General features: G+C 39.8%; 1 protein-coding gene across 1 annotated transcript in view; it reads left to right on the forward strand.

The window, feature by feature from the left end:
- The window catches only part of oca2 (oculocutaneous albinism II), a 51,016-nt gene that overhangs the window by 17,515 nt on the left and 5,735 nt on the right, over positions 1-27,766 (forward strand). Inside the window, 11 exon segments of the mRNA XM_054603283.1 lie at positions 82-206; positions 1,183-1,321; positions 7,229-7,361; positions 9,828-9,975; positions 10,885-10,942; positions 11,068-11,176; positions 14,936-15,063; positions 15,460-15,519; positions 17,018-17,122; positions 19,837-19,930; positions 22,149-22,242. Coding sequence (XP_054459258.1) covers positions 82-206; positions 1,183-1,321; positions 7,229-7,361; positions 9,828-9,975; positions 10,885-10,942; positions 11,068-11,176; positions 14,936-15,063; positions 15,460-15,519; positions 17,018-17,122; positions 19,837-19,930; positions 22,149-22,242 — 1,193 coding nt within the window.

A 27,766-nucleotide genomic window follows, 5' to 3' on the forward strand; every position in this document is an offset into this window, starting at 1 on the left:
TGAACTCTTAACGGGAGCGATTAAAGCCTTCCACTTAATCATTCCACTCTCATGAACATGGACTCATTGTTCTCTCTGAAGGCCTACCAGCTCTCCAGAGGACGAGTGTGGCCGATGATCATCATCCTCTGTCTCATCGCCGCCATCCTCTCTGCTTTTCTGGACAATGTGACCACGATGATGCTTTTCACCCCGGTCACCATCAGGTACAGTCTTCTTTATTGTTGATTAGATACAAAACTTCTTTAAATTAATAGGCTTTTTGTTTTTATTTCTTTCTAAAAAGCAATTTCTTACTAATCTTATTTCCTTGTTATTGCTTTTTGATTTGATTTGAGATGCAATTTGAATGTTTTCATCCTGTCTTATGTTTAATATATATTTAATTGAATGGCCTTGTGTCTGAATAGTGCTCTATGAATAAAAAAAAAGCAGGATTATACCTTCAGACATTATAGTATAGTAATCAAACTGTTATTACGTTAAGTATTAATTAATTTACTTTCTTTTAGTTTGATACTATGGGTATTTATTTGCATTGTTGCGTAGAGTTAGATGAGACAATTGATACCACGCTATAAATATGAAGCCTTAGCGTGCAGCTGGTTAGCTTATATTAGCTTAGCACAAAGACAGGAGATGTGAGGGACATTGTGAGCCTGAAAAGCCAAATTGGTTGTTGTGTTGTTATTAAACAGACCAGATATAATGTGTTAATTAGTGAGTGTTTAAAATTGTCACATCAGCTGATAGATTACAACTTCCTCTCTTAAAGAAACCTGAATATATTCCAGATGTGGAAAACAGAAGAACGACTCAGAAGCTATAATTTAGAGTACTATCAGCTGTGTGTGAGCCGCCCTCCTCTGGCTCTACATCATTATTAGTGTCTCTGTTTCCAGCTCTTAAACCATTATTAAGTTCTCAACATGGCTTTTTTCCTCCAGAAGGTCAGCATACAGATGATATTTGACTTGACTGAAAATATTAAAATAACACAGATCCGGATGAAACTGTGCTCTAATTAGTTCCCAGTCCAGCAGGGTGTAAATCCTGTTCATCCACCATGTTAAAGGACCAATGCCTTTTATCCTCCAACATCCTTTTCATTCTCCTGTATTCATTCTCCCTCTCGTCACAATCCCATCAGGGCTAAAGGGCTTTTCTGTCTGATTTTTGCAGGTTGTGCGAGGTGCTTAATCTGGACCCCAGACATGTCCTGATTGCAGAAGTAATCTTCACCAACATCGGAGGGGCGGCCACAGCTGTCGGAGATCCACCCAACGTGATCATAGTCTCAAATCAGGAGCTGCGTAAAGAAGTAGGCACTTTCACAACTGGATGTAATGTGGATGTAGTAACGGATCAGATGGATGTAATCTGGCTCTCTTTACCGTAGTAACGGATCAGCACAAAAAGTGGGATATCTACAAAATACGGCTCATTATTTCAGCGTAGTTATAGCTTTGAACGCTGCATGTAAACAGCCTGAAGACTCACAAAGTTTGATGCTAATGTCTGGCTTTCACAAAACTTTGATCTAGAAGTTTTACTTGTGAAACTCTTGAATCCTAAAGTGGTGACTCTTGGCCCAGGTATCGTGAGGATCTCTGATCTGATCATAGACCACCATCAAATCATAAAGAATCTCAATCCCTGTCTGCATGCGTAACTCAAGCTTTTCATTTTCTGTCAAGATACAAGAGATGAAAACAGTGACTCCAGTCCACATCTCTGATATGTCTCTTTACTTTTCGGTCTGTAAAGACTGCAGTTAAGTGTTTTGAAAGTGTCACTTTATGACAAGATGTTTGGGTAATTATGAACGGAGCATCACTGCAGCAACAGTAAAAAATGCACATTGAGAAACAGAGCTGACAGGTATTATTCCAAACAACAGATAGTGACTACAGCACCACTTTAAAACTCTAATGATACAACTTTGATATTAACATTCAATCTGCAGCTTCGTACAGTTTTTAGCCACTTGTAGTTAATAGTTATGTTTTTTTAGTCCGTCCCATAGAATGTATATAAGCAGTGGACACATTGGTGAGTGGACTGACGTTTTGAAGCCTCGCCGCCGCCATCTTTGATTAAGGCCGTCGCCATGTTGTTGTTTTTTAAACCAGTGGACAGTAAGTGATTTATGGTCTGTCTGACTCTAAATGGAGCATCATTTACTAAATGAACATCATGCTGTATTGAAGAAGACTTGAAACTAGAGATTGAGACCATAAACTCATGTTTACAATGTTTACTGGCAGAAATGGAATATAATATGTTTCCATTAGTACAATTAGTGTACAATCACCTGAAACTAAGAATCGTTGTGTTTTCATTGGCTTAGAATGAGCCTTTCCTAATTACATAGGGAGCTGGAGGCGGAGTCTGCCATGTTTCTACAGTAGTCCAGAACGGACTCAACAAACACCGACTCTGGAGAGAGACTTTTTATTTGTTATATTTCACCTGAAGGCCACCGTTGTTCCCCGACATATTTGGAAAGAAAGAAGTGAGCGGAGAGGTATTCAGTTGGTTGCAATTTGAAACCTTCCCACTAGATGTCACTAAATCTATCACACTGCCCCTTTAACAAAAACAATTAATATCAGTTTTACTTGAATACACCAACAGGCCCAGTTTAACTTAGTTTATTTTCCATTTATTAAAACTTCTGAGTGGGTAAATGCAATAACATTGGACACACCCAATACATATAAATATAATAATAATAATACATTTTATTTGCAGAGCTGTTCTTTTAAGTTACTAAAGGAGACAACAAGTTAAATAAAACATCCTACAGAACCAGAAACGTGTGTTTGGTAGCACTCACTGTATCCTTTAAGGGGAGAGTTTACTGCATTTACCTCCAATAATCCCTGACGTTCATGACCTAATATAGCTTTCACAGTGCATACACATTATAGTGCACAAACGGACATTTGCAGGTGTTTCATTGGGATGCACTGTGGGTAAATTCGATCATCTGTGTTTGCTGGGTTGTACATCTGCTTTCTCTGTTCAGCACAATCTCTCCATGTATCCAAACAATCGTGAGCTGTGACCCTCATTCATGTTGATGTGCAGGTGGTGAATGGAGATTTAGTGGCAGTGAAACCAATTTCTATTTTTGCTGGTGCCATCATAAATCAGGGGAATTAAACGTGTCAAAACACTGGAGGAAGAAACCGAAACACCATCCATTTTTAAAGAAACCCGCCCAGTGTTACAGAGCAGACGGCTGCTCTAGCTGTTGTCCTGTTCATAACACCTGACTTTGAATTAGTACCTCCTCCTTCATACTATTTTTAGCATATATATTACCATGTCATACAGTCCAGCACACAGTCATTCTAAGCAACAGAGCTGCTCAAAGAGTCTCCTCTTATAGTACATTTAATTATTTCTGACACATGTAGAGTAACACCTTCCCCCCTTTACAGCAGCTGTATCTGTCTGGCTCTAGTCTTCTATAAGAGCCATGTTTGGCCCCACTGGAGACCCTGGCTTTGGGATTAGAGTCTGATTAGACTTGTGAAGGAGACATTGTCAATCCTGATGCAATAATGTACTTCAGGCTCATCTCCATCACCAGGACAAGCGTTTCAGACCCCCTTATCAATAATTATTGTTTACATGCCACTGTATTATATTGCAGTGTATAGTTTAATTGCACTTATCGTTAATAAATTTGCCTTTTGAGTGCATATATAATTATTTGTATCATGTCCATGCAGAACGACCTCCACCAAAAACATTAATGTAAACTTTTAAAGTTAGGTAACATAAAGTTAAGCAGAAAATAACTTATGCTAACCTTATTTCTTTGCTATCTTTAGCTAAAGTTAGCTAGCTATGCTAATGCGGTTATTAAACTAACGTCAGCACAACAACAACAGGAAAATAAATGCCAGAAGCTAAACGTAATCATATCAGCTAATGTTGCTAATGACATTTGCATAGCTAGCTAATCCAAAACTAATGTAGTTTGCAAACTTACGTCGACCTTAGCATGACTGCATAGGGAAAGAATGCTTCGAAGCTTTGCAGCTCTGCAGCTTGACCCTTCTATGAATGTTTGAAAGCATGTCCAGCTCTTTTCCTGTCATGCATTTTGCTTGTGGGCTGTGTTTGGCCGCTCACTGAAATATAATTGTCCCTTCCTAAACTTTACTTCTGAAAGGTCTACTTGAATAGAATCTACAAAAAGCGGTCAATGTTCAGTCATTTTAATACAAATCATTACTTTCCTGATTGTAAGTTTGGTCCTGAAAAACAAGAGCCTCTATACACCGTCAATCACACTGCTGAGACACATCATCCCTGTATTTGAATATTTGTCAGCCTAGTGGACACACCTTGTTCTTCACTCTTGATATCATGGACAAACATTGAGAGGGAGAAGTTGTCCAGATCGTGACTTCAGTAAACAGGAAGAACGTTTTGCTTTGCAGCCTGTAGCTGTCTCATAACCTTCCCTCTCCTCATACTCGGAGGGGGAGCCATGCTGCATCCCTAGAAGACATGACATTTTCACAGCTGCTTGATGTGACATCAGTTCGCTGTGTGTTGACATTTTAGCCCGTTGTGGGTGCAGCAGTGTGTGGTCTCCTCCGGTGTACGGTACGGCTGCTGCCACACCGGGCTCCACCTTCTGGGTTTGTGTTGTCTCTTTGTGTCCCAGGAGACAGAACGATGGGGGCCACAGCGTCCGAGCTCGTTCAGTCCATGTCTGGCCTCTTGATAAGGACAGCTTGTGTGTGCATGCACGGTTTGCTTGCATGTTTGTTTGTTTGCATGCTTGCTTGTTTGTCCAGAGATAGAATGAATGGCACCAGCTGAGGGGTGTGTGTTTTGGCGATTCCGGCCCCTCCAATCAGAGTGTCCTTGTGTTTGATTTGTTGGAGAGCAAAGGAAGCATGGTGCATACAAAACCCTCATACCTCCTTTTTGGTATAAATTCATTGAGGGACTTTAGTGACTCTCGTTGCCAAATGGATCTGGTCCAACTGGTCAGAAGAGGAGTTGACTTTGGCTCTGGAGTTGTGGACACAGCGGGGTCACAGTTTATGTCTGTAAACAGAGAAACATTACAGCGGCAAACATTTCTTCTTCTTTGGTGGTTTGCTCTCTTGTGTCTTGCCATTGAACAGTTGGAACTATTGGAAATATGTGACAGAGATCAGGTTGCTCTCAACTTGCAATACCTACGAAAAATAATATGCCGCAATTCAGATGCACCATATTTTGCCTAAACCAAACTGAGTTTCCTGTGAAGACAGACATTTATTTTGAAAAAACTTTATTAATGTAACAAGCAGAAATTGACACGTGTTGTTAGTTACTTTTCATAAGATATCATACGGACCGTTGTATGAGGATACGTTGCAGAGATTTGTTGGACTCAGATACAGGACATCATATGTCTACACGTATACAGATATTTTTTAAAACAGATGTTTTATTCTACGTTTCAAAAAAAATTCTGTCCATACAACCTTCGTTTAACAAAATATCTACGTCCACACTAAAACGCTAAAAAACAACTGCAATTGCTCAACGGACCAGTAGGTGGTGATGTGTACGACAACGATACGTAAAATACCAGAGAAGAAGATTCTGAGCATGCTCAGTGAGTTTATTCTCCTTTTAAGTGTCAAAAAATTGTTAACAGTATTAAAGCACTAGCTAACTATTTCTACATATATTATATTTGTTGTTTTGGTCTTTAACCCTTTTACAGTTGGTTTTCGCTTCATTAGAGTGTATTATGTTAACTATCGGTCAGTTGCCCTCTCGTGTCCCTTCTGGTTGCAAAAACCCTAAATGGCAACGGCAACAAATTTATGATCTTGTGGCTTCAAAACATCAGTCCACAAACCAACGGGTGACGTCACTTATATGCCGTCTGTTGAAGCATGAATAAAGAAATAAAGGAGCAGCCAGAGATTTCCTGTATTACAGTAAATCTCTGGCATTATATCTATATACATCATATCATCTCCCACAACTGAAATTTTACTTGAGGTCAAGCATTCAATCTTTATTGATTGTAGGCTTGATACCTGTGTGTTTCAGATATTTATCATACGTGTCAGAATATCTAAATTTGTCGTTTGCTGGTTTATCCTGTTGAATGTTTACTTCCAGGCTGCACGGTGGTGTAGTGGTTAGCTCTGTCGCCTCACAGCAAGAGGGGCCCGGGTTCAATTCCCGGGCTAGACAACCTTCTGTGAGGAGTTTGCATGTTCTCCCCGTGTCAGCGTGGGTTCTCTCCGGGTTCTCCGGCTTCCTCCCACAGTCCAAAGACATGCAGCTTAGGTGCATTGAAGACTCTAAATTGCCCGTAGGTGTGGATGTGAGTGTGAGTGGTTGTCTGTCTCTATATGTCAGCCCTGTGACAGACTGGAGACCTGTCCAGGTGAACCCTGTCCAGGTGAACCCTGCCTTCACCCAATGACAGCTGGAATCGGCTCCAGCACCCTGCGACCCTTAACTGGATAAGCAGGTTATGGAAGATGGATGGATGGATGGATGTTTACTTTCAGCCTTCCTCTTCCTTTAATCTGAGGTTTTTGCTGCGTCTTGTAAATCCTGTAGAGGTCACTATTAACCACTTTCTGATTATCTGCAATTGAATTCTTCATTCTGTAGAAAAAAGGCAGCATGAATCACTCACAGCATCTTAATGACGTTAAATTAAGAGGCTTAAAAAATGGTAAATTATGAAGGTGATGTCATACAAAGACACGTTTGATAAAACAGTGTTATTCTGAGGACAACTTGTTTCTTTCTGTTTCAGTAAATCAGATGAGTCTTGTGCCAAACTAGAGCCGAAAACATCCTAAGGATGCAGTTATCAACGCCCCCTTTTGTGTACAATAATAAAACTCCTTGATTTTTCATTTTTCATATCATTGTCTCAGGCAGCTCTCAAATATAAACCCACATGAAGCTTCTGAATGCACCTGAGCACCTCTATTCTTCGCCCAACACACCAAACTGTAATTATTTTAATGACTGTATGACGGTGAGCCTTTAGATCAGTGCCTACGTTTGGCAGAGCTCCTCTTTGTCTCAGACAATGAACAGTCTGAACTTGAGGCTCTTTGTCACATGAGATAATCATGGTTGTCCTTCTGTTTCCTCTCCAGAGCTGATGCACTAATGTGTCTAAATGAAACCTCTGAGCACTAACACGTTGTTGTTCTTTCCCTCACAGGGGATTGATTTTGCCAGTTTCACGGGCTACATGTTTCTGGGAATATGCCTCGTTCTCCTCACCTCCTTCCCGTTCCTCCGGCTGCTCTACTGGAACAAAAAGCTCTACAACAAAGAGTCCATTGAAATAGTCGGTGAGTTAAGACGAAGGGGAGTTATCATGTTGTCACGGGGGATGAAATGTAAATTGAGGGATTGTTCTGGATGTGGAACAATCTAAAAATCAATTATGATGTCTTCTGATGATGAGTATGAAGTATATTAACCCCGCGCTGTGCTCATAGTACCTCCTCACTGCAGATACTCACCTTCTCATAAAGAACTTCATTAACTCTAACGCCCACTCAGGATCTTTATAGTGGCCTCTGAATTAAGACAGTGTCGTATTAATGTCCTCAGCAGATGACCCTGAGAAGACCCCTCTGTGGTCACAATGTAATAAATGACAGAGTTTATAACCAGCTACTTTTAGGACCTTCAAGCCCAATAAAGTCATAACTCTTTATATTAAGATGGACATATTTACCATTAACTAGTTGCTAATTGGCATGCATATTTTGATCTTTATTAGTCATTATAAAGCACTTATTAAAGCCTTATTCTGCTTGAGCATATTCTACAACTACTCAGCCATTAACATTGAGTTTCCCCCTTCAATAACTTCCTGATTACTGCTTGTTAGTGTTAAGTGTTAAATATACTCTTAATGAAGTCAGAATATCTCATAACTAATTCACATAGTTTAACATTTGTTAACCCCTATTTAAAGTTGCTTCCTCTTCACACTTAGTAAATCCATTAAAGAACACAAAATAACCGAAGCTGTTCTTTAGTGATGGGTTACTAAAATGGAAGTTCATTGAGATGAAAAGGTTTTATTCTCATTCAGTGGTAGAAGAGTGAAGTCAGTTTTTTTATGAATAGAAATATCTCCTCAATTAATCGTCCACTTCAGAGATTTTCAAACACATGTAGTTTTGTTGTCTAAATGTGTTTTATTTTAGGGAGCATGACTATTAATGTTATAGTAATGGTAATAGTAATTCAAGCACAACAACTTCCTATCAATAAGCATGGCCTTCACCTTCAAAATGTCACTCAAAGAAACCAGGAAGAGACTCAAAACAACCTCAAAGAAACATAAAACGACTACAAAGAGACAGAGACTCACAACAACTATTTAAAGGGGCAAAATGCCTGCAAGGAAACATGAAAAGACTAGAAAGACCAAAGCCACTAAATGGTGGTGAACATGTATAACTTTAATATAAAGATGATTGATTAAAGTTCAGCATCATTTACTGGGTGGAGCACGTTCACCTTTAACCTCTTTCAGCAGCTCGGCTCCATCAGGAGTCCGATGAGTCAAACACCTCATGGTTCATCTCAGAAAACACACTTTACTCTGATGGTCAGCTGCTGGATTTGACTTCTTCATTCACCAAATCCAGTCTGGGTTCCACCCTTCAGCTAATCTTCTTTTATAAATATATCTTATTAAGTATCCATTAAAAGAGGAGAACAGGATTTGTCCGTCCCTGCAGACTTTAAACTATCCACATCGTCCAGAGTAACATCATTGAATAACAATAAAAAACCTCCTTCCTGGAATTTGTTCTCTGCTGCTGTAGATCTTTGCACACGACACCCTGGGGATGCAGATAATGGGCAAAGTAATAAAAAACAAGGGCTTATTTGTGTGAAATTGTTTTTTTGTGCAGTTCTCCCAGTAACGCACACTAGTGCAGAGAGAGAACCTCAGGAGGAGATCATTAGAGCAGAGAGAGAACCTCAGGAGGAGATCATTAGAGCAGAGAGAGAACCTCAGGAGGAGATCATTAGAGCAGAGAGAGAACCTCAGGAGGAGATCATTAGAGCAGAGAGAGAACCTCAGGAGGAGATCATTAGAGCAGAGAGAGAACCTCAGGAGGAGATCATTAGAGCAGAGAGAGAACCTCAGGAGGAGATCATTAGAGCAGAGAGAGAACCTCAGGAGGAGATCATTAGAGCAGAGAGAGAACCTCAGGAGGAGATCATTAGAGCAGAGAGAGAACCTCAGGAGGAGATCATTAGAGCAGAGAACACCTAAGAACCCCAGTGCTCACATTCAAGGAGGAAGAAGAAGACCGGCTGTTACTGAGCCTCAGCAGACGGATCCACATGGTGACTGTATCGATGCAGACCCCCGACCCCCTGTGGAGCCTCTTCCCTTCACCACCACCCTGTTCCTACCTGTGAGAACACGCTGCTCAATCAGCACCAAGCCTCCACCACCACTGGTTATTGAGCAGATTGGCTTACGGGAATGTCTTTTTTCTAACCTCCCTCTAAAAGGAGAAACACCTCCTGGTCTCTCCACAGGCGTCCGGCTCCCTCAGGCTGTTTCTCTGCTTCTGTTCTCTGCTGGCCAATGTGCCCGTCGCGGCTGCATTAGTCCCTCGATGGGGGCTCGCAGCATATTGACTGGATCATCTTAATATCCTCTCAGCTGAAGGAGCTATTACCAACCAAACCCCCACCCCCCACTGGAAACACGCTACACCATACTGTACAGTTTAACACGCACTAAGCTCTCTCCTGCTCTGTTCCGTCTCCTGCAGAACTGAAGCATGAGATCCTGGTCTGGAGGCAGACGGCTCAGCGCATTAACTCGGCCAGCCGAGAGGAGACGGCGGTGAAATGCCTCCTGATGCAGAAAGTCCTCAACCTGGAGTATCTGCTCCGCAAGATGATGAAGACCTTCCAGAGGTTAACAGAAAAACACTGAACACAGAGCTGAGGATGCTTTTATAGCCTCTCACAGAAAACACTTCTTTCATGAAGCAGTATATGTTTTGCTGCTTATAGTCGGCACACACACACACATGAACACATGCAATTACATTTCGAGGGAAACATTTCTTATTCTAGATTACGGTCGCATTTTAAAATACGTTAATGTTGTTTATTGAAACGAAACAAAACAAAAAAACGCGACAAAAATTTGTGTACCATGGTTTGGTTTAAAATAAGTATGTTTGCTATGTTATTTAAACTACAGATGTAAATTCGAATAAATCCAGTGTTTGTTTGATTAGTTTGATTGGAAACCTATTTGTGAAAGCGTAAAACGGAAGAAAATTCTCAGTTTTGTTGTATAGGAATGTTTTTTAGACGATCAGGCTGAATTTATTATCAGACAAATAAATCAGACACAAATAATTCTGTATTTATTATAATATTGTTGATGACTTTTGGATGAGACATTTAATTTGTGCTCATTAATGCACATTTAGTTGAGTTTATTCAGATTATTTCATTGTTTAAACACAACATGGTACTTTGTGTTTATTCATGTTTTGCTCAAAAACAATCGACGACGGAAAAGCTCAAGGAAGTCCAAGAATAGTTTCTATTTTTGTCCTCTTTGTCCAAGATGTTTTCCAGACAGGCATAGCCATTATAGCACAAATATAATTTCATAGCACTGGGAAATACTGAAGCAACACTCAAATACCTAAAAACAGCACAACACTCAGTGTGTTCATAAACAGCTAATAGAGGCACCATCACACATCATTTAACCAACTTTTTGAAACTCTTAAGAGAGTTATTAGTCTATATTTAAATGTTTGTCTCTGTCTTTAACACTCATTAAAATGTTGCTTCATCCGACAGAGAAATATCTCAAGAGGACAAGAACTGGGAGCAAAACATCCAAGAGCTGCAGAAGAAGGTGAGCGTTCATACGTCACGTCCTCTGGAAGAAGAAGCCGTCTTCACTTTGAGACAAATACCTTCAGTGTGTGAGATGATAAAACTGCATTCAGACACATGCTTGATGTTTCTGTCTCCTCACAGCACAGAATAACGGACACGGTGCTGCTGGTGAAGTGTGTGTCCGTCCTCACCGTTGTGATCTTCATGTTCTTCCTCAACTCCTTCGTTACCAGCATTCATCTGGAGCTCGGTGAGCACTGCCCCCCCGGGCTTTGATAGGTTCTGTCATGTAATTATGAAACACAGCTTCCTCCGTCCTCACATGTGAAATGAGCCCAAATAATGGGCTGACGAGCAAAAAGCATCCCACAGATTACATGGATACGGAGCTGCTTTTAGACCCGTCACTTTGACTCTGATCATGTGACTGTAATTTAATTTCAAAGCTGTGGTGATAAACAGGGTTCAGGCAAAACTACTGAATGCACATTTGACCTGAAATTGTGTTTTTAAGTACAGCACTAGAACCCAACATTGCTGATATATGATATAAACGTCTCATTCTAAGAAACGAAAACACAACGGTTCTTATTTTCAGGTGATTTTACAAGAATAAAAACATTTTACATTCTAATCTGCCAGTAGATCCCCTCTAATCCTACACACAGGACCTTTAAAGATATGACAATAAACACTATTTCATAGACCTAATAATTAATCCATTTATCTAGAAAGTTGAATAGATGATGAAATTTGCAGTTGTGGCCCTATGAACTACAGGAAATTGAATTATTTTCTGTATATTAAAAGTTAGGGAACAGTCTGGGAGATGTCAATGATTAGCATAACATGTAGCAGTAGCATGTGGAGAGTACACCTGTATGAATATGATTGGATGCCACCAGTCAGCTGATTGTTCTGCTTGCATATTTAGTATTGGGTCAGTGGATGTGTATCTGTGTGTTAGGGTGAGGGTTTGATCTCTGCTGTGTGTCAGTGGATGACTCTAACAGCATCTCATTAATGCTAACACGATTCCCTAAATGAAGACGGCTGTTCATGGTCGTCTCGCCGCTCAGTCACCAAACACGCTCGGTTAATTACAGCCGCCGCTCCGGTTACCTCTCTGTGACATTTATTAAATGGGACTGACCCACGGCAGAGGGGTTCTGTCCCTGAGGACGGATGGACGTCTGTCCAAACACGACTCATTAATGAATGCAGGTCACAGCCCGCTCGGTTCATTCACACCTGCTTTAAAATAATGAGCCTCATTAAAGTTTCATTTACTTCACAGGGTAAGATTTAATTTCAGTCTAAATACAACCTGGTCATTTGATCCCTCTAATGTGTCTGTGGTCGTTTAAGTTACAACTGTGGTTTGGATGAAACTTTATTGATACCTGTGCAGAAATCAGGAGACTGAAGCAGGGAAAGTTGTTGAAAAAAGCTCACAACACCATGTAGATTGTTAAATGAGGAGTATAAGAAATACATTAAAATACTTTAGTTTGTTGAAAAAAATTTTCATTGTACGTTTCTGCAAACCACTGATACGTTGAATGTGGACGATTTTACATTCTGCCACAGCAAATGAAGTAGTTTATCCAGCTACTGTTAGTTAAAGTTACATAGCTTAAAAATATAAACGTGGACTTTTAACTTGTTATATAACATAACGTAAGAAAGTCTGCTAAAGGCAGTTGTAATTTATTCATGATAGTTTCGGTTGAAACGTTGTTACTCAACATTTTTACGTTATGTTGTTGTAATTTATATACAGTATAAACATTGTTCCGTTACGTTGTTCCGTTACGTTGTTTTGTTACGTTGTTTTGTTACGTTGTGTTATTGTTACATTGTTATGTTACGGTGTGATGTCATGTTGTTATGTTATGATGGTATGTTACCTTGTTAAGATACCTTGTTTTGGTTTTTCCGTTGTTCTGCTGCACTGTTTTATTGTTACCTTTTTACTTCACCTTGTTTTATCTAACATTCACCACGTTGGTTTTCTAAACCTAACCACTGGTTTCAGAGCGTTAACCATTTGGCAATTTGTGTTTCTGCAAGCGTGCACACGGCTGATTGAAACATATTTTTCATATGAATATAAGAGATATGAATTATTATTTTGCTTATTTGTCTTTCTAAAGAATACAATATAAATTCTTACTTTGGTATTTTTCCAACATTTAAATTACCTTGAATCTTTGGAAATACAGAATACCTGAAACATCACAGCTTCTTATCTCCCCATAAGCTTATAGGAATGTACAAGAGAGTCAAGCCGGAGAACAAATCTCTTTATCTTTAGTCCTTGTTTCTATTTACTTTGTTCTGTGTTCCTTTTCACAGAACGTCTCCTGGTCACACTGTTGTCGTGTTCGAGATAAGTCGATCATAAACGACTCAGACTAAAAGCTCTTTTTAATTGGAGAGCTATTTGGGTTTGTTATCTGCGTCTTGCTCCTCGCTCTAGTGTAGAAATCAAAGGTGTCATATTTCTGTTTGTTATATTTGTCCTCTGTAGCTTGAAGGAACCACAGACCTTTGCAGACACTTTATCTGAGTTATCTGCTTTTTGCAATTTGTTAAAAAGATATTGACATTACATGAGCTTTTATGACTCATTTTTTTTTTTTTGTTTTTGGCATTTAAAGGATGAAAATGATTGAAAATGAATGCATATTTGGTAATTATGATCAGGACTGATGGTTGGTCAAAAAATGTAACTCAATAAAAAGTGGAAAATAATATTGACGTAAAGTCTATGTTCACCCCAAGTCACCTCAAACATGAACTAATGCAGGTTTAAAGTAAATTCATTGAACTGTATGGTGTAAAAATAGTCTTAGTTTAAAGTTGACTGGAGCCTAATCAACTGTTCATTAACAACAGTAAACAACATACAATATTAATATAACAAGACCCTTATAAAACATGTTCTAATATGGAAATGTATGATCTTTATGAATTGATTTTCAGTATTCATTCACCTTCTCTGTTCCTCACCTTTCCCATCATCCAGATGTTTATTCTCTTTGACCATTTCCAGCAAACTTTGACCGACATTTCCCCCAAAAATATACCTGAATCATCATCTAGAGGTTCAAGTCAATGCTGGAGTTCTCTGTTAAAAACACAAACAGCAGAAACTCCAACCGGCTGTGAAGCTGCAGAAACATCCAGCGTCTCTCTTCGTCCCTGATCTCCTCTCTGCCCGTCTCCTCTCTTCTTCTTTTTCGTCACCAGTTCCCATCAGTTGTGAAATTATTTCCCCAAAGGCCTCGGCCGAGACAATCACCGCTGCTCACCTGTTTAATCTCATTTTCTCCAAGTGGATGCACACTCGTTCAAAAACACTCTGTGGATGTAAATATGAGCCGGCTGCTGCCGAACCTCCGTCCTCTAGACTGGAATGTGTTAAAAAGACATCACACCCAGAAAGACACAGCAAATACCATATCAAATATCATTTCAAACAAGGACTCCATGCTATGATCTGTTTATTAGATAATAGAGAGGGTTGACCGCTGCACCAGATTCCATTCTCACATGTTGAGTTTCTGTTGTTTTCATTTTCACACAGACATCATTTGTTTGATATATTATTTGATCATGGATTTATTGGAGATGTATTTGTTTGCACAATAAAACAAAGCAGCAGAAACACAAGAACAAAAGAAAAGAAGCAAGTTTTGCTGGTGAGATTTAAAAGAAAAACATTATAAGCAATACAAAAGTCATATAATCTACTTAAATAAAACAAACAAGCAAACATAAAGATCCAAAAGCAGACATAAAGTTATAAACATAAATGAAGCATTATGGGGCAGAAAAGACGACAAAAAGTGTAAAACGAGACCAGGATGTAAAACACAGCCTGTCATCTGAAACATTTAATAAAGGTTGCTGTTCTCTGTGAAAACGACGATGAGACCATAAAGTAATCGCTTGTGTTTCTTCTGAGCGGAGGTGTCATGTGATGTTTCTTCTTGTCTCTCAGGTTGGATCGCTATCCTGGGTTCTCTGTGGCTTCTGGTTCTGGCCGACATCCAGGACTTTGAGATCATCCTCCATCGGGTGGAGTGGGCCACGTTACTCTTCTTCGCTGGCCTCTTCGTTCTGATGGAGGTATTTAACACTCAGCCTGTGTTTCTGGCATTCAATTAAAAAGTGTTCATGGTTTTTAAAAGAGAAAACAGGATGCTCAACTGAGGAGTCAATGGGTTTACAATCTGAAAGTGAAAGGATGAAAAAACACATCGTATTATCAACTGGTTTGTTGTTTGCGTCCTCTGATGGTTAAACTCTGAACACATTGAACCCAGTGAGCATCGGGATCAAACCCCCGGTGTGACTGTTCTCTGTGTCGATACCCGTAACCAGAATAGATTTGTCTCTGTCGCCTTAATGTCGCCTAAATAAAAACCAAATTGCTTTTCTTCTGGTGGTTTAATCCCACCTATAACTAATCCTCCTCAGATCTTTTTTCCGACTCATATTAATCTTCTGCTCTTCATCTTTCAGGCTCTAGCTCAGCTGCAGCTCATCGACTATATTGGAGAACAGACGGCTCTGCTAATAAAAGTGAGTTATTTTTTCTCCCCTTTGATTCTCAAACGAAAACAGACGTCTCTCGAGGCTCCACACAACTGGCATAATTGATAATTGGGAACAGGTGATGTGATATTGCATTTCATGCATATTGATCCTTTTTGCTCTGTGCAGTTCAATTACTTAGTTTTCCTCTGACTCCCGTCGGCGGTCGGAGGTAATCTCTGCTGGTGTTGGAGCGGAGGATGGCAGCGCTGATAGAGACGTCAGCTGGTGTTTAGACAGCCGGCCTCCAGGAGGCTAATAATCACACATGACAGGTGGGGGCCATTCGTGGTTTTCACCTGCTCAGCCTTTCAAAGAACGAAAGAGTGCATGCTGGGTAGAAGTGCATTTCTCTCCTGACACAAGGGGTCGTTCTCATTTCACCATTTTGTTTGTCCTCGATCCTCCGGTTTGTGACCCGGAGATCAATCTCTCCATCTTGAAGAAAGCCCCAATTCATAAAATGTATCTTAAGGAACAAGGAAACACCGGTGTGTCCTTTGAGGAAGTGTTTTCAGCACATGGAAACAAATAAAAGAGGCGTGACACACAGCTGTAATGGTTCCACAAATGTAAACATTCCTTTTTGTATTCATAAACTCTATTTATTTAAGATGATCAGATCACAGTTTGTGTAGCTCCTCATCAGACTCTGTTAACCTCATTCATTAACGACATTCACCTGATACTTATGTTTTTATATTTAATGAAGCTTCATCTAATTCAACTATAATCCTGACATAATGTTTACAAGAGCAAACATTATATCGATAAGAACATTCTCTCACATTCATATCGTCATGTAGAAAGACAAGACTGTGTTTGTGTGTTTATAATAAATATCAATCAGTCATAAATAAAAAATGTCACTCATTAATCATATAGTACTATTCGTATAAGCATCTAAACTTCACACAATAAAATATATAAAGTCGTTATTACATAAAGCCTATGTGTGTGTGTTTAATACAATTGTGTGACATCCGATCTTTCTAGTCACATGATGCCACGTTTTGATTTGAATAAATAGTAAGTATATAAGTTGTCATGAACACCGTTATGCTATTCTTAAAGAGATCATAAAATACAGAGTTATAACTGAAAAATGAACAGATGATCAGCTGTGACACTCTGACAGTCTGAGGCGAGGATGTCTCTGTTTCCTCCACTCCTCGTGACTCCTCCTCCTCTCCTACGCTCGCATCTCTCATGGGCGGGACTAAGACGCCAGGCGAGGAAAGGAATCGAGGAGGCACAAAATCGGGAAACTATGAAAAATCCTCCTTTCACCTGTCCATGCAAACCTCAGAGGAGGACCATCATGAAGAACCAACCTTCCTGTGAGCTCAGAGATAAAACTCAAAGACACCACATGTGGTCGTGTCAGGCATTCAAACGGTCAAATCAGTGATGTGTTAAGGGGGTTTGTGTGCATCTGAGTGCCGATGACAGTACTAAGTTATTATGGTGTTATGTCTCCTCTCAGGCGGTGCCCGATGACCAGCGCTTGGCTATCGCCATCATCTTGGTGATGTGGGTCTCGGCTCTGGCTTCTTCTCTCATTGACAACATTCCCTTCACTGCCACCATGGTGAGACGCTTTGATTTATCTCTCCAACATATCAGGACATCAATAATGCTTGATTCTAAGAAATTCTTGATTTTGAAGTATCGGGACAGACTTTTGCCTTGACGTTATGTTTGTGGTTCCATCATATGTTATTAAATATCATCATTACTGGCTGCATTATCCGTCAACGATGTAACACATCCTCCAGCATTTCTCCTCTACTACTGCATCAATACAATCTAAATATAGAGTCATCAGCATATAGACTGATGTTGTGAAGCCTGGAGTTTGGCGATTGGTCGTCGCCATCTTGTTTTTTTGCAACCAGTGAACAGGAAGTGACCATATATGGACTGAGTAGGAGTGACGTAGAGACGCCGTATACGTCTCTGGTGTCGACCTGTCAATCAGTGTGTAGCCCCGCCCTAAAGCATCCCCTGCTTTATGGTCTGTTTGACTATAAATGTGTATTCCTACCAAGCTTTCCTACCGGCGAGATCGTCTCCTGGTGGCGGGGGGTGGAGGGGGGACTTACCTAAAATTTTTTTTTTTGATTATGACACTTTAATTCAATCAAATAAAATGGAAAATGCACATAGACTCTGAACTTTCAATGTGATTGACAAGCGCTCAGTGCAGCTCTACTTTTTCGTCCTAACATGGTCGACTAAGGACAGACTGGACGCTACAGTGACTCACTATCGCCTCTCCAGGTTACATATGATATTACAAGACAGGACCGGCCGCGGCTAACTGGTTAGCATGCTAATTTCAGTAGATATCTCCATATTTAAACTCTTCACATTCTGTTTGTAATGTTAGTTCAATTTGAATGTTCTAAGCAAAAACCTCGGCCACATTTTGCACGTTGCACCTTTAAAGTCAAAATTGAGAGTGAACAATGTGCTGGTTAGTAACTAACCAGTAACCTACTAACTACCGCTAACCCTACTGTTTATGTACTGTTTAATATAAAATAACTGTTACAACAGCAGGATACACGAAGACTCTCATACACTCGTGAATTATCTCCTTCAGCTGTGAGGACAATATTTTTCAATTCATTCTGTTAAAACTAGCAGACCAACTTTTCGCCACTTTTGTTGTCAGCTGTCTGTTTGGCTGAAAATCAATAGATTGTGCAGAGATCAATGTTTCTGCTCAATTAAAATGACAGTGAGAACAGCAGAAGATGTTATTCCCTCTGACAGAATGAATTAAACAGCCAGGGTGTTGACTATTCAACCAGTGTGTACAGGACTTTTGAAGATGTTATTTTCTCTGAGTATTTTTTCATATTTTCAGGCCAATGCAAGATTTGTTTTCCATTAAAAAAGACTTCAAAAAGCATCTATTTTCAATTCAGTGCACAGCTGATAAGAATTGTCCTGTGATTGTCACAATAGACTGAAGCTGAGAAAATACTTGTTTTCCCACATTCAGACCAGAAAAGAACAATTTATGAATCAATCAAAAATCAAATTTTGAAAAAAAGATAGTTTGGGTAGTATGTTTAATTGCTTTCTCTCTCAGTGAGATTAGAAGATTGATTCCTCTTTTATGTTTGTACAGTAAATAGCGGTTAGCATAGATAAGCAAGCCAACAGCTAGCCTGGATCTCTACATTGGTAGAAATGTCATCACCTCAACCCTTTAAATCACCTAGTTTCAAGTCTTCTTCAATACAGCATGATGTTCATTTAGTAAATGATGCTCCATTTAGAGTCAAACAGACCATAAAGCAGGGGATGCTTTAGGGCGGGGCTACACACTGATTGACAGGTCCACACCAGAGACGTATACGGCGTCTCTACGTCACTCCTCCTCAGTCCATATATGGTCACTTCCTGTTGATTAGTTGCAAAAAAAACAAGATGGTGATGGCAAAATCTCCAAACTAGAGGCTTCAGAACAACCACTTCTTATATCCAGTCTATGGTTATATCTTGTTTATTGAATCGCCATATTCAGTTACCTTTGAAAATAACCAGTCAAAGTTGGTATTCCCAGTCTTTGTACCAAGCTAAATTAACAGCAGTTGTCAATAACATCTGTAACTCTTAGCAAGAAGTTACAATAGATGTGGTTTATCATCGTATTTGTATCTATTTCGTCGTTCCTGTAAATACTTAACGAGGGTTTGGTCCCCAACCAGAGGAAGACCTTTTGATTGATATATAAGTGTGTGTATGTATATGTATAGTGTTTGCATGCGTTTGTTAACGTGGCATGCACACCAGTATTCAGTCATGCAACATCTGGTCACACCAGCAGGAACCAGTAGAAGCATCAATGCTGCGCTGCACGTGAAAGCTTTAATGTTTAACTCCTAGACTCATATTCAGAGGAGATGCAGGAATTTAAAGTGAATTCCTCAGAAAATAATCCAACAATCTCCAAGAAATAAATCGGTTTGTTCGTGGTTGAGAACCCACTGTTGTGTTCTTTCATGTTGGGCTCTGATCCGGCTCATCACCTGCTGTATGTTGTGTGTAAAACCCATCACATATCACATCATAGACGGAGCCCCCTGTGTATATGTATATGTATGAGTATCGGAGACTACTTACTGTGTTTCAGACACCAAACTCAACCCAAATAATGTAAAAAGATATGCGTTAATTTTCTTGTTAAAATTATTTTTGGAAAAGCATTGCATATAAAACAGATTTTCTGCCAAACACTAATATCTGTGTATATTTTTAATAATTTCCAATCTCTATTTGTTTTCACAGATTCCAGTTCTCATCAACCTCAGTCAGGACGCAGATGTGAACCTGCCGGTGAAACCGCTCATCTTCGCGTTGGCCATGGGAGCCTGTCTCGGGGGTAAGATGTTCTTCTTCATAAAAATGAGACAGTTCTTGAGGCATTTAATGTCTTTATTTGATAATGATAGTGAAGAAAGACGGGACATGTGAGGAAAGAGACTGAGGGGAAGACATGCAGCAAATAAAATAACCAGTGGACATCTCAGCCCAGTATGATGATCGTGTTGCTCAGGACGAAAATAATACCAATGTAAAGTCAATTCAGGATTCTTTTTCAGGGTTAACATTCAAATGAAATGCATCCATGTGACTAAGCAACAGTCAGAGGAAGTGAGGGACTTTATAATATCCAAAAATATGACTTTTGGTGGGCGGGGGGTGAGATGGATGGGTTCAACCAACAAGATCTTTAATCAGGAGACTGGTGTTGAATACCGCTTTTTGGTTTTGTATTAAATTGTTGGTTTTGTTGGTTTTGTTGGTTTGAATCATTATGTCGTCCTGAAAAAAAGTTCCGAAAGACACAAAAAACACAATTTGTGTCCCTGTACATGAAACCAATAGAAATCTTTTTCTGACTATTTCACAACCTGTATCCAGACTGTGTTGGAAGTCTTACACGTATTCAATACGCAATATACAGGATTCAATGGATTCAAGGTTTAACTTAAACAAAGTCTAAACAACTATTCCCTGCAACAGAATCCACACAACATACTATCCTCCCTCTCTGTAGATGGACACACTAAGACTTTGGCTTGGCTTCCTCTCCTGGTGTCAAACAGAAAGAGAGACAGAGTTCTGCTTTAATTCAGGTTCTCAAGAAGGACATTGGGTCAAATTTGTCCAATGATCCACAAACAGAAGTGAAGAATGTCTCTTTTTCGCTAAACCTGTTTTCAGCTCTGATGGCTGTGAGAATTGTCTCTTGCACTCCCTATTCACACCATAAGTAAACGTTTAAAATACATAGGTGACAATTGCAAGTGACACATATATATTTTTGAGGCTTTCTGGGTTCCTAAAGTGTCGATGGTGTCACCCTATAATGTTTGTTTTTGCTCTAAAATCACACAACAAAGGACCCTCACAGTCACTGTTTGAAAGATGTTTGTCTTTATGGATGGCCTCTGTCAGAAGGAGGGTCATGTGATCCAGGTGACAGTCACATTTTGAGCAGCTGTGCCCCCCCCAGACCCTGGGGAGCCCTGGCTCTTTGCCGCCCGAGGCCCCTCAGATCTGGCCTCGTTCAGGCTCCGCTCCGCTCCGTTTGGGCGGAGAAGGACACACAAAGAGAGTTAGAGAGCTGTCATTGTGTTTGGCTTTTAATCAACTGCTCTGTGACGGCTCGTATCGATCGGCGGTATGATGTCACCCACCGCACAGCTCCATCCTCCAACGCTGACACCTTTTTGAGATGTGAGCCGTATCGAACGGAGGGATGGAGACGCAGCCTGACTGTCAAAACACCGCCTTCAGTGGAGGAGAAAGAGGAGAACTTTAAACTGGATTCAGGCTGTGAGAGACGCTGAGAGAGGGTTACTAAATGTTGGATATGTGGCCTTTGTGATTCTGCTCTTCATAACTGTGTTTTATTCAAGGATTCAAGGATTTAAGGATAATTTATTGTTGTACTGCAACACAGGGATTCACATCGAAATACCTGACAAACAGACACAAACAGTAGAACATTCCTGTAGTGCATTTATTGAATTTGCTTCATAATCAATGTAAACAGCAGCAACAAAAACAATTCTCTGATCAGATAATATGGCCGACATCTTCACACTAAAAACTCAACATCAGGAAAAACACTGTCCATGAACTCGGACTGTGTTTGAGCACCAAGCATCCTGATGTGAACACAGATAACCATGTGTATATCAGTTACTCACCATGTGTTACATTGAATTCCTGCAGAAAACATTGTTTATCTCTCATGTCTCCTGCTGAACGGAGGATAAAAAAACAGAGAAAAGTCTTGTTGAATTAAAGTGAAAATTTAACAAATCAAAACTATCAGTTTACAAACTCTCACACAACTGATGCAGAATAATCCAGAACAGTCGTGTGCTCACAAACACATGCATGTTCACTAAAACCTGAATATTGATACACTGTTGCATGAGACCATTTGGTGTTTTAGTGAATTCAAGGTGACACCGAGAGAGTAACTGATATAAAAATGATCATTTTGAAGGTTAAATATTCCGCTAAATAAGCTCATGGTTTCTTAAATATATTTTGAATTAATGTTGTTTTTCTCGTCTGTTTAGGAAACGGAACATTGATCGGAGCGTCGGCCAACGTTGTGTGTGCAGGGATAGCTGAACAACACGGATACGGCTTCTCCTTCATCGAGTTCTTCAAGTAAGCTCTCCCTTCCTTTACTACACTAAACATATGAACCATATAAATAAAGTCATAAACAACGTGTTTTCCAGTCTGATTAGTTGCTCTACACTTCTCATCACTGTGAACGCTGTCCTATAGGCTGAGCTGCCCACAGGGCTACTTACATGTTAATGTCTCATATGCTGCAACACGAGACGCCAACAGTGAGAATCGAGTCGCCTGAGAACATTTAGAGAAAAGACAAACGTCTCACAATTCAGATTGAAGGGCCTTATAACAGGAACCAGGTCTAAATATCCACCTTATCTCAGTTTAGGATGTTTCATAACTGCACTAGGAAAAATAAATCTTTTCTTATCTTCGGATGGGAATTCATTTATTTCACAACCGTCCTAACTTTGTGATTTCCCCAGTTAGGAATCCTACATTAGAACGACGTAGAGCCTGTTGTACATTCACAATAACTTGTTGGATCTGTATGATGATGAGGATGAAGAAGGAACAACATGAGCTCAGAAATATAATGATTGAAAGGCTTCTTATATCACATGATGACGCTTTAAATTGACCAGACCATGTAATGATGGGTGTACATATCGAATGCCAAGAAGATTAATTCATTAATTAATAACTTAGTTATAAAAGATGGTTTCCTCTCTTCCACCGACAACATTAGAACTTCTGTCTCTAGCTTTTTGTTGTTGTTTTCCATAATAGTGAGCTCGCCAGTAAATTGATATAATTGATATTATGGTCTGCCATCTTTCGTAGTCACTTCTGCTAAATGACTGTAATGTAATGTAATGTAATTCTAGTTCTAATCACAGATAAAGGAATGAGAGGAACAGTGCCCATTGACAAATCTAATTGGCAGTTATAGTTTATATTTCTTTAGTTAAGTTAAGATAAGAGGTCTGAGGACACAGACATGAGTTTAAGGATTGCTTCCAAGTAGAATTTTTCCAATCGTTGAAACTAAAGTTTAAGCTGTTAGTAAAAATAAGCTTTTAATAATATATTGTTATTTTACTCAAACTATCACTTTATCCCGACAGTAGTACATGAGACAGAGACTCTGTGAACAAACAGGTTCCTCTCCCTCTCTTAATGCTCTGATGGCATTTTCTATAAGTTCGATGGATTACATTACATTACATTACATTAGAGTCATGTAGCAGACGCTTTTCTCCAAAGCGACTTACAGTCAGTAGTATATTACATATCATTCACCCATTCACACACTGATGACAGGCTACCATCAAGGTGCCACCATCAGACTCTAACTAACATTCATCATCAGTCCACACCGATGGCCTTCAGGAGCAACTTGGGGTTAAGTGTCTTGCCCAAGGACACATCGACTGCCGAAGCCGGGTATCGAACCACCGACCCTCTGATTGGAGAACTACCTTGCTCTCCACTACGCCACAGCCGATTCTTGCAGATGCCATTAGGAGAAGAAAAAGGAATAAGAGGAACCTGATATTTAAATGTTCTACTTTCAGGATGAAGTGACAGTTTGAGGAAATGTGACAACATTTTATTTTTAATAAAGTTACATTCTTGGGTATTAATTAAGGATAAGCTGTTTGATATTTTACACACCTCAATGTGTATCATAATGTAGCAGAAGCTGCTCTCTTTGATATCTATCTGAGCAGGACCAGGTTTCTTTAAAGGTGACCAGCTGACCTTTCTTTGGATTGTTATAGCATGTGGACCTCTGGATTGGGCGGTAGTTTCAGTTCGTGTCCACTGACTCTGAGAAATGTGTTTGGTGGTGCAAAATGCTCTCTATAGTTGAAAGACGGATGATTGTCTGATTAGGCTTAAACGTGCGACGGCTTGGTAATAGCGTTCCATTTTATTTATGTAAAGTGTACAGTGTGTGATGGTGAGGAGAGAGGAGGACTTTCACTTTTTAGTTTTTGTTCCTGCAGCAGATGATATCTGTGAACGTCTGCAGGAGGCTTCCACATGAAGCTCTGTGTCTCTGTGTGCAGACAGAACGTCTCACAGCAAGATGCTCATTATTTAAGGCAGCTTTTGTGGCCGTTTGTCTCTAAATGTACACTAAAGGATCACGTCAAGGTTACCTGAAAACATTTCCACTGGACCGAGTGACAGGGTCACTGCTGGCTAATGGAGAGTCCTCATGGATGAGCTGTCTCTTTTTCTGCCATTCTGCCGTCCTTTCCATCCATTTACTGTCTTTTAGTTCTTTTAGCCGTATGACTTTAGTGAAGGAAATGTTGCTCATACCATTTATTTTTACGTTCAAAGCTTTTGAGGTTTTAATGAAGCTTCAAATGTCTCTCATCAAAGTTTCCATCATAAAAAAATCCTAAAACAAAATCCTCAAATTGAATAAAATGAATAATCAGATTAAGGTAGTTATTCTTTTTTTGAATAAATCAACTTTCTTTAATGAATATAACTCGTCAGTGCGTCCTCTCTTCATTGAAAGGCTAAACGCCAACAAATATAGATTAAAGCAGATTGTTTAGTTAGAAAAAAAATGATTTGGAAATTAAGATAAAATAAGATAATCCTTTATTAGTCCCACAGCGGGAAATTTGCAGGATTACAGCAGCAGAGAGGACAGTGCAAACTAGAGGCATAGTAAAAAACAAGATTAAAACAAGTATTATAAATAAGTAATTACACAGTAAAGAATATTAAAGTAAAAAAAACTAAACTAAAATATTATATAAACAGACAGAATAATTGTAGTATTGTACAGTGTATTGCAAATATTTTTATATTGCACAGATTTATAAAGATTTATAAAATCTTTTTTCAATACATTTTGACTTTTTGGACTTTTTGGTTGCTGAGGATTTTCCACGTCTCCATCTAAAGCAGGAGGCGCAGAGGACAGGAAGTGAGATTGTTCCTGATGTTTGTGAGAGAAAACAATAACTACCGCTGACCTTTAGTGTGGTAAAGATAAGCAAACGCACCATTACAGAGGAACCTGATTATACGTGTTTCCTTTATACTCTGTTCAGGCAAAAACAAAAGATATAATTAGTGGTAAATGTCATCACAGTTATTTCTTCTGCTGTTACGAATTTGTTATGAAACTGAAAAGACTCCAGATTTTCCATCTGCATGGGATTCCACTGAAACAGATTTAAGCAGCCTGCCAGCTCCTCGTCTCTGGCTGTAGATGTGTTTACAGTTTATTGGATGGAAGCGTCGCTCTCAGCTGAAGCCTGTAATTGTCTGTCTGTGGCGAAGGGTCACAGCTGTTCAGTGAGACAGGTAACTGTCTGTCTGCGGCGTTAGATTCAGGGTCCAGATGAGCCCACAGAGACGAGGAGGCCTTTTTGATCGTCCATCACAGAGGAGAGAGAGGGAGTCATCCTCCTCTCCTTAAATGATTTATTATGTGGGACACCTCCTCCACTCTACAACTGTCAAAATAGACTAAAGACATTTTAGAGTTCCCTCCAAAAGTTCAGTACTTAATGTGATGGAAATCTTAGAGCTAGTTCCCTCGAGACAGAAGAAGTTTCAGCAGACCCGGATGTCTTAAGCAGTAACATTTATTGTTTCCCGATCGAGGAGAACAGGGAAACACCACGTGTGAATCACAGAGTACTGCTGAGTCTAAACCGAATACAGAAGGTTTCCAGCTGACCTTGGCCTACCAGCTGCCATAGCCAGCTCGGCCTTATCAGGCACATAGAGTGAGACAAGCAAAGAGAGACAGTTGACCTGACCTACAGGCCGTTACCTTTAACCTACATGAGGGAAGTTTAACATACAATAAGGAAAATTCCTTCACACTTAATGTACTGTCCACCTCAGATATGAAGTTGTTAATTACGGGGAACAACCTGAAACCCTCGTTAGTTGAGGTCATTTCAGTGTCAGGATGCCTTCAGGGTCTTGTAAAACAATCATGAAGAAAATCACCAAAAATATGATAACACAGACTGGTCTCCAGCGTTTCTAGATATTCTATACGAAGAATAATTCGCCCTAATTCGTAGATATCCCGCGATATGTTATCCACGTATTAATGAACAAGAAAGTATAAAGGTAGCACACAGAGAGTCGGTAGGACGCGAGGTGGATCGGTCCAACATGCAGCCATCTTTCATCGTTGATTTATTTTTCACTTACACGTACTTTAGTAATGACACTTCTGATCGTTGTTTTAACCCAAAAAAGATATATTTTCCTAAACCTAACTAAGTATTTCACCATCTTTTACTAAACCTAACCTAGCTAACCGAAGAAGTTTTGTTTCCTGTGAAGACAAGTTTATTTTGAAAAGACTGTATTTAAATAACAAGAGGAAATGAACACGTGTTTGTTGGACTTTAGTAGAAAAACACACGGAAAATGAGAAGAAACTTTGCATAAGATATCATACAAACTGTTGTATGAGGATACGTTGAATACTCACTTTGTATTTCACTTTGGTGGAGCTTCTGGTCCGCCGTTCACTGTGCATTTACCACCAGACACCATTTGTAATTATGTGAGCTGTTTGGAAGGAGAGGACCATTATTCTGTTTTTCCACATGTGAAGGAATGCTATTCCCACGTATGCAGCTCTCTGCATCTGCAAAGGAGACCTGTGCTGAAAACAATGGTTTCTACCTTTATTTGCAAGAAATCTAGCATGTACTGTTATCGGGGGAAAAGATGGTGTAATGTTTTCTGTACCATCCGTAAACGCTGCATGTTTGTCCTGCTGCTCGTTGAACAGGTCGATCTCCGTCACAGAGAGCTGTGCTGTCTGGGATCAAACATTCATTCTGCTCAGACAGACCGGAGCGTCCCTCTCGTTTATCTAAAGGAAGTCTTTGAGATTGTATCTGTGCTTTCAAAGAGCTCCTTTCACATTCAATTAAGTCCCTGTGGTACATTATAAGGTATGTTTTGACAGGTGAACCCTGGTCCTCTCTGTGCCGTATCATGACAGCTCTGTGTTCTGCCCTCTGTCCCGTCACGCTGTGACTCTGACGGGGAAATAAATGCTGCTCAGCAGAAGCAGAGTCCCTCCAGTAGAGGTGACCTCAGCTCGTCTGATTCTGAGAAGAGTTTAGAGATTCCTCCCCTCCATCCATCTTAACGTTGACACTCATTCAACAAAGATAAAAATCATAGCGGCCTCATGTTGATGGGTTTTAAAGGAATACTTCACCCACTATATCACCATCTGTACATCAGTTACTCTCAATGTTTTACCTTGAACTCTTGAAGAAAACCTTTTCCTTTCACACCTCCACAGTGAACGAAGATTCAAATAAAAACAACTGTATAAAACATCTGTTAACAAGCTCTCACACAACTGGTGCAGAATAATTCAAGAGGTTGAAGTCCATCAATATGAGCATTGTTAATCTTTTTCACATTTACCGAGTTTCAAACCAGCATCTGGTCCTGAAAAGTGAAGTCAGTGCTTCACGTGTTAAAGCTGCATTCTCTCTCCTGTCCACCAGGGGGCGACTCCTCTGGTTGTATAGAAGTCTATGAGAAAATGACTCTACTTCTCTCTTGATTTATTCCCTCAGTAAAC

Source organism: Anoplopoma fimbria, chromosome 8 (genome assembly GCF_027596085.1).
Source record: "Anoplopoma fimbria isolate UVic2021 breed Golden Eagle Sablefish chromosome 8, Afim_UVic_2022, whole genome shotgun sequence".
In the NCBI taxonomy this organism is placed as follows: Eukaryota; Metazoa; Chordata; class Actinopteri; order Perciformes; family Anoplopomatidae; genus Anoplopoma; species Anoplopoma fimbria.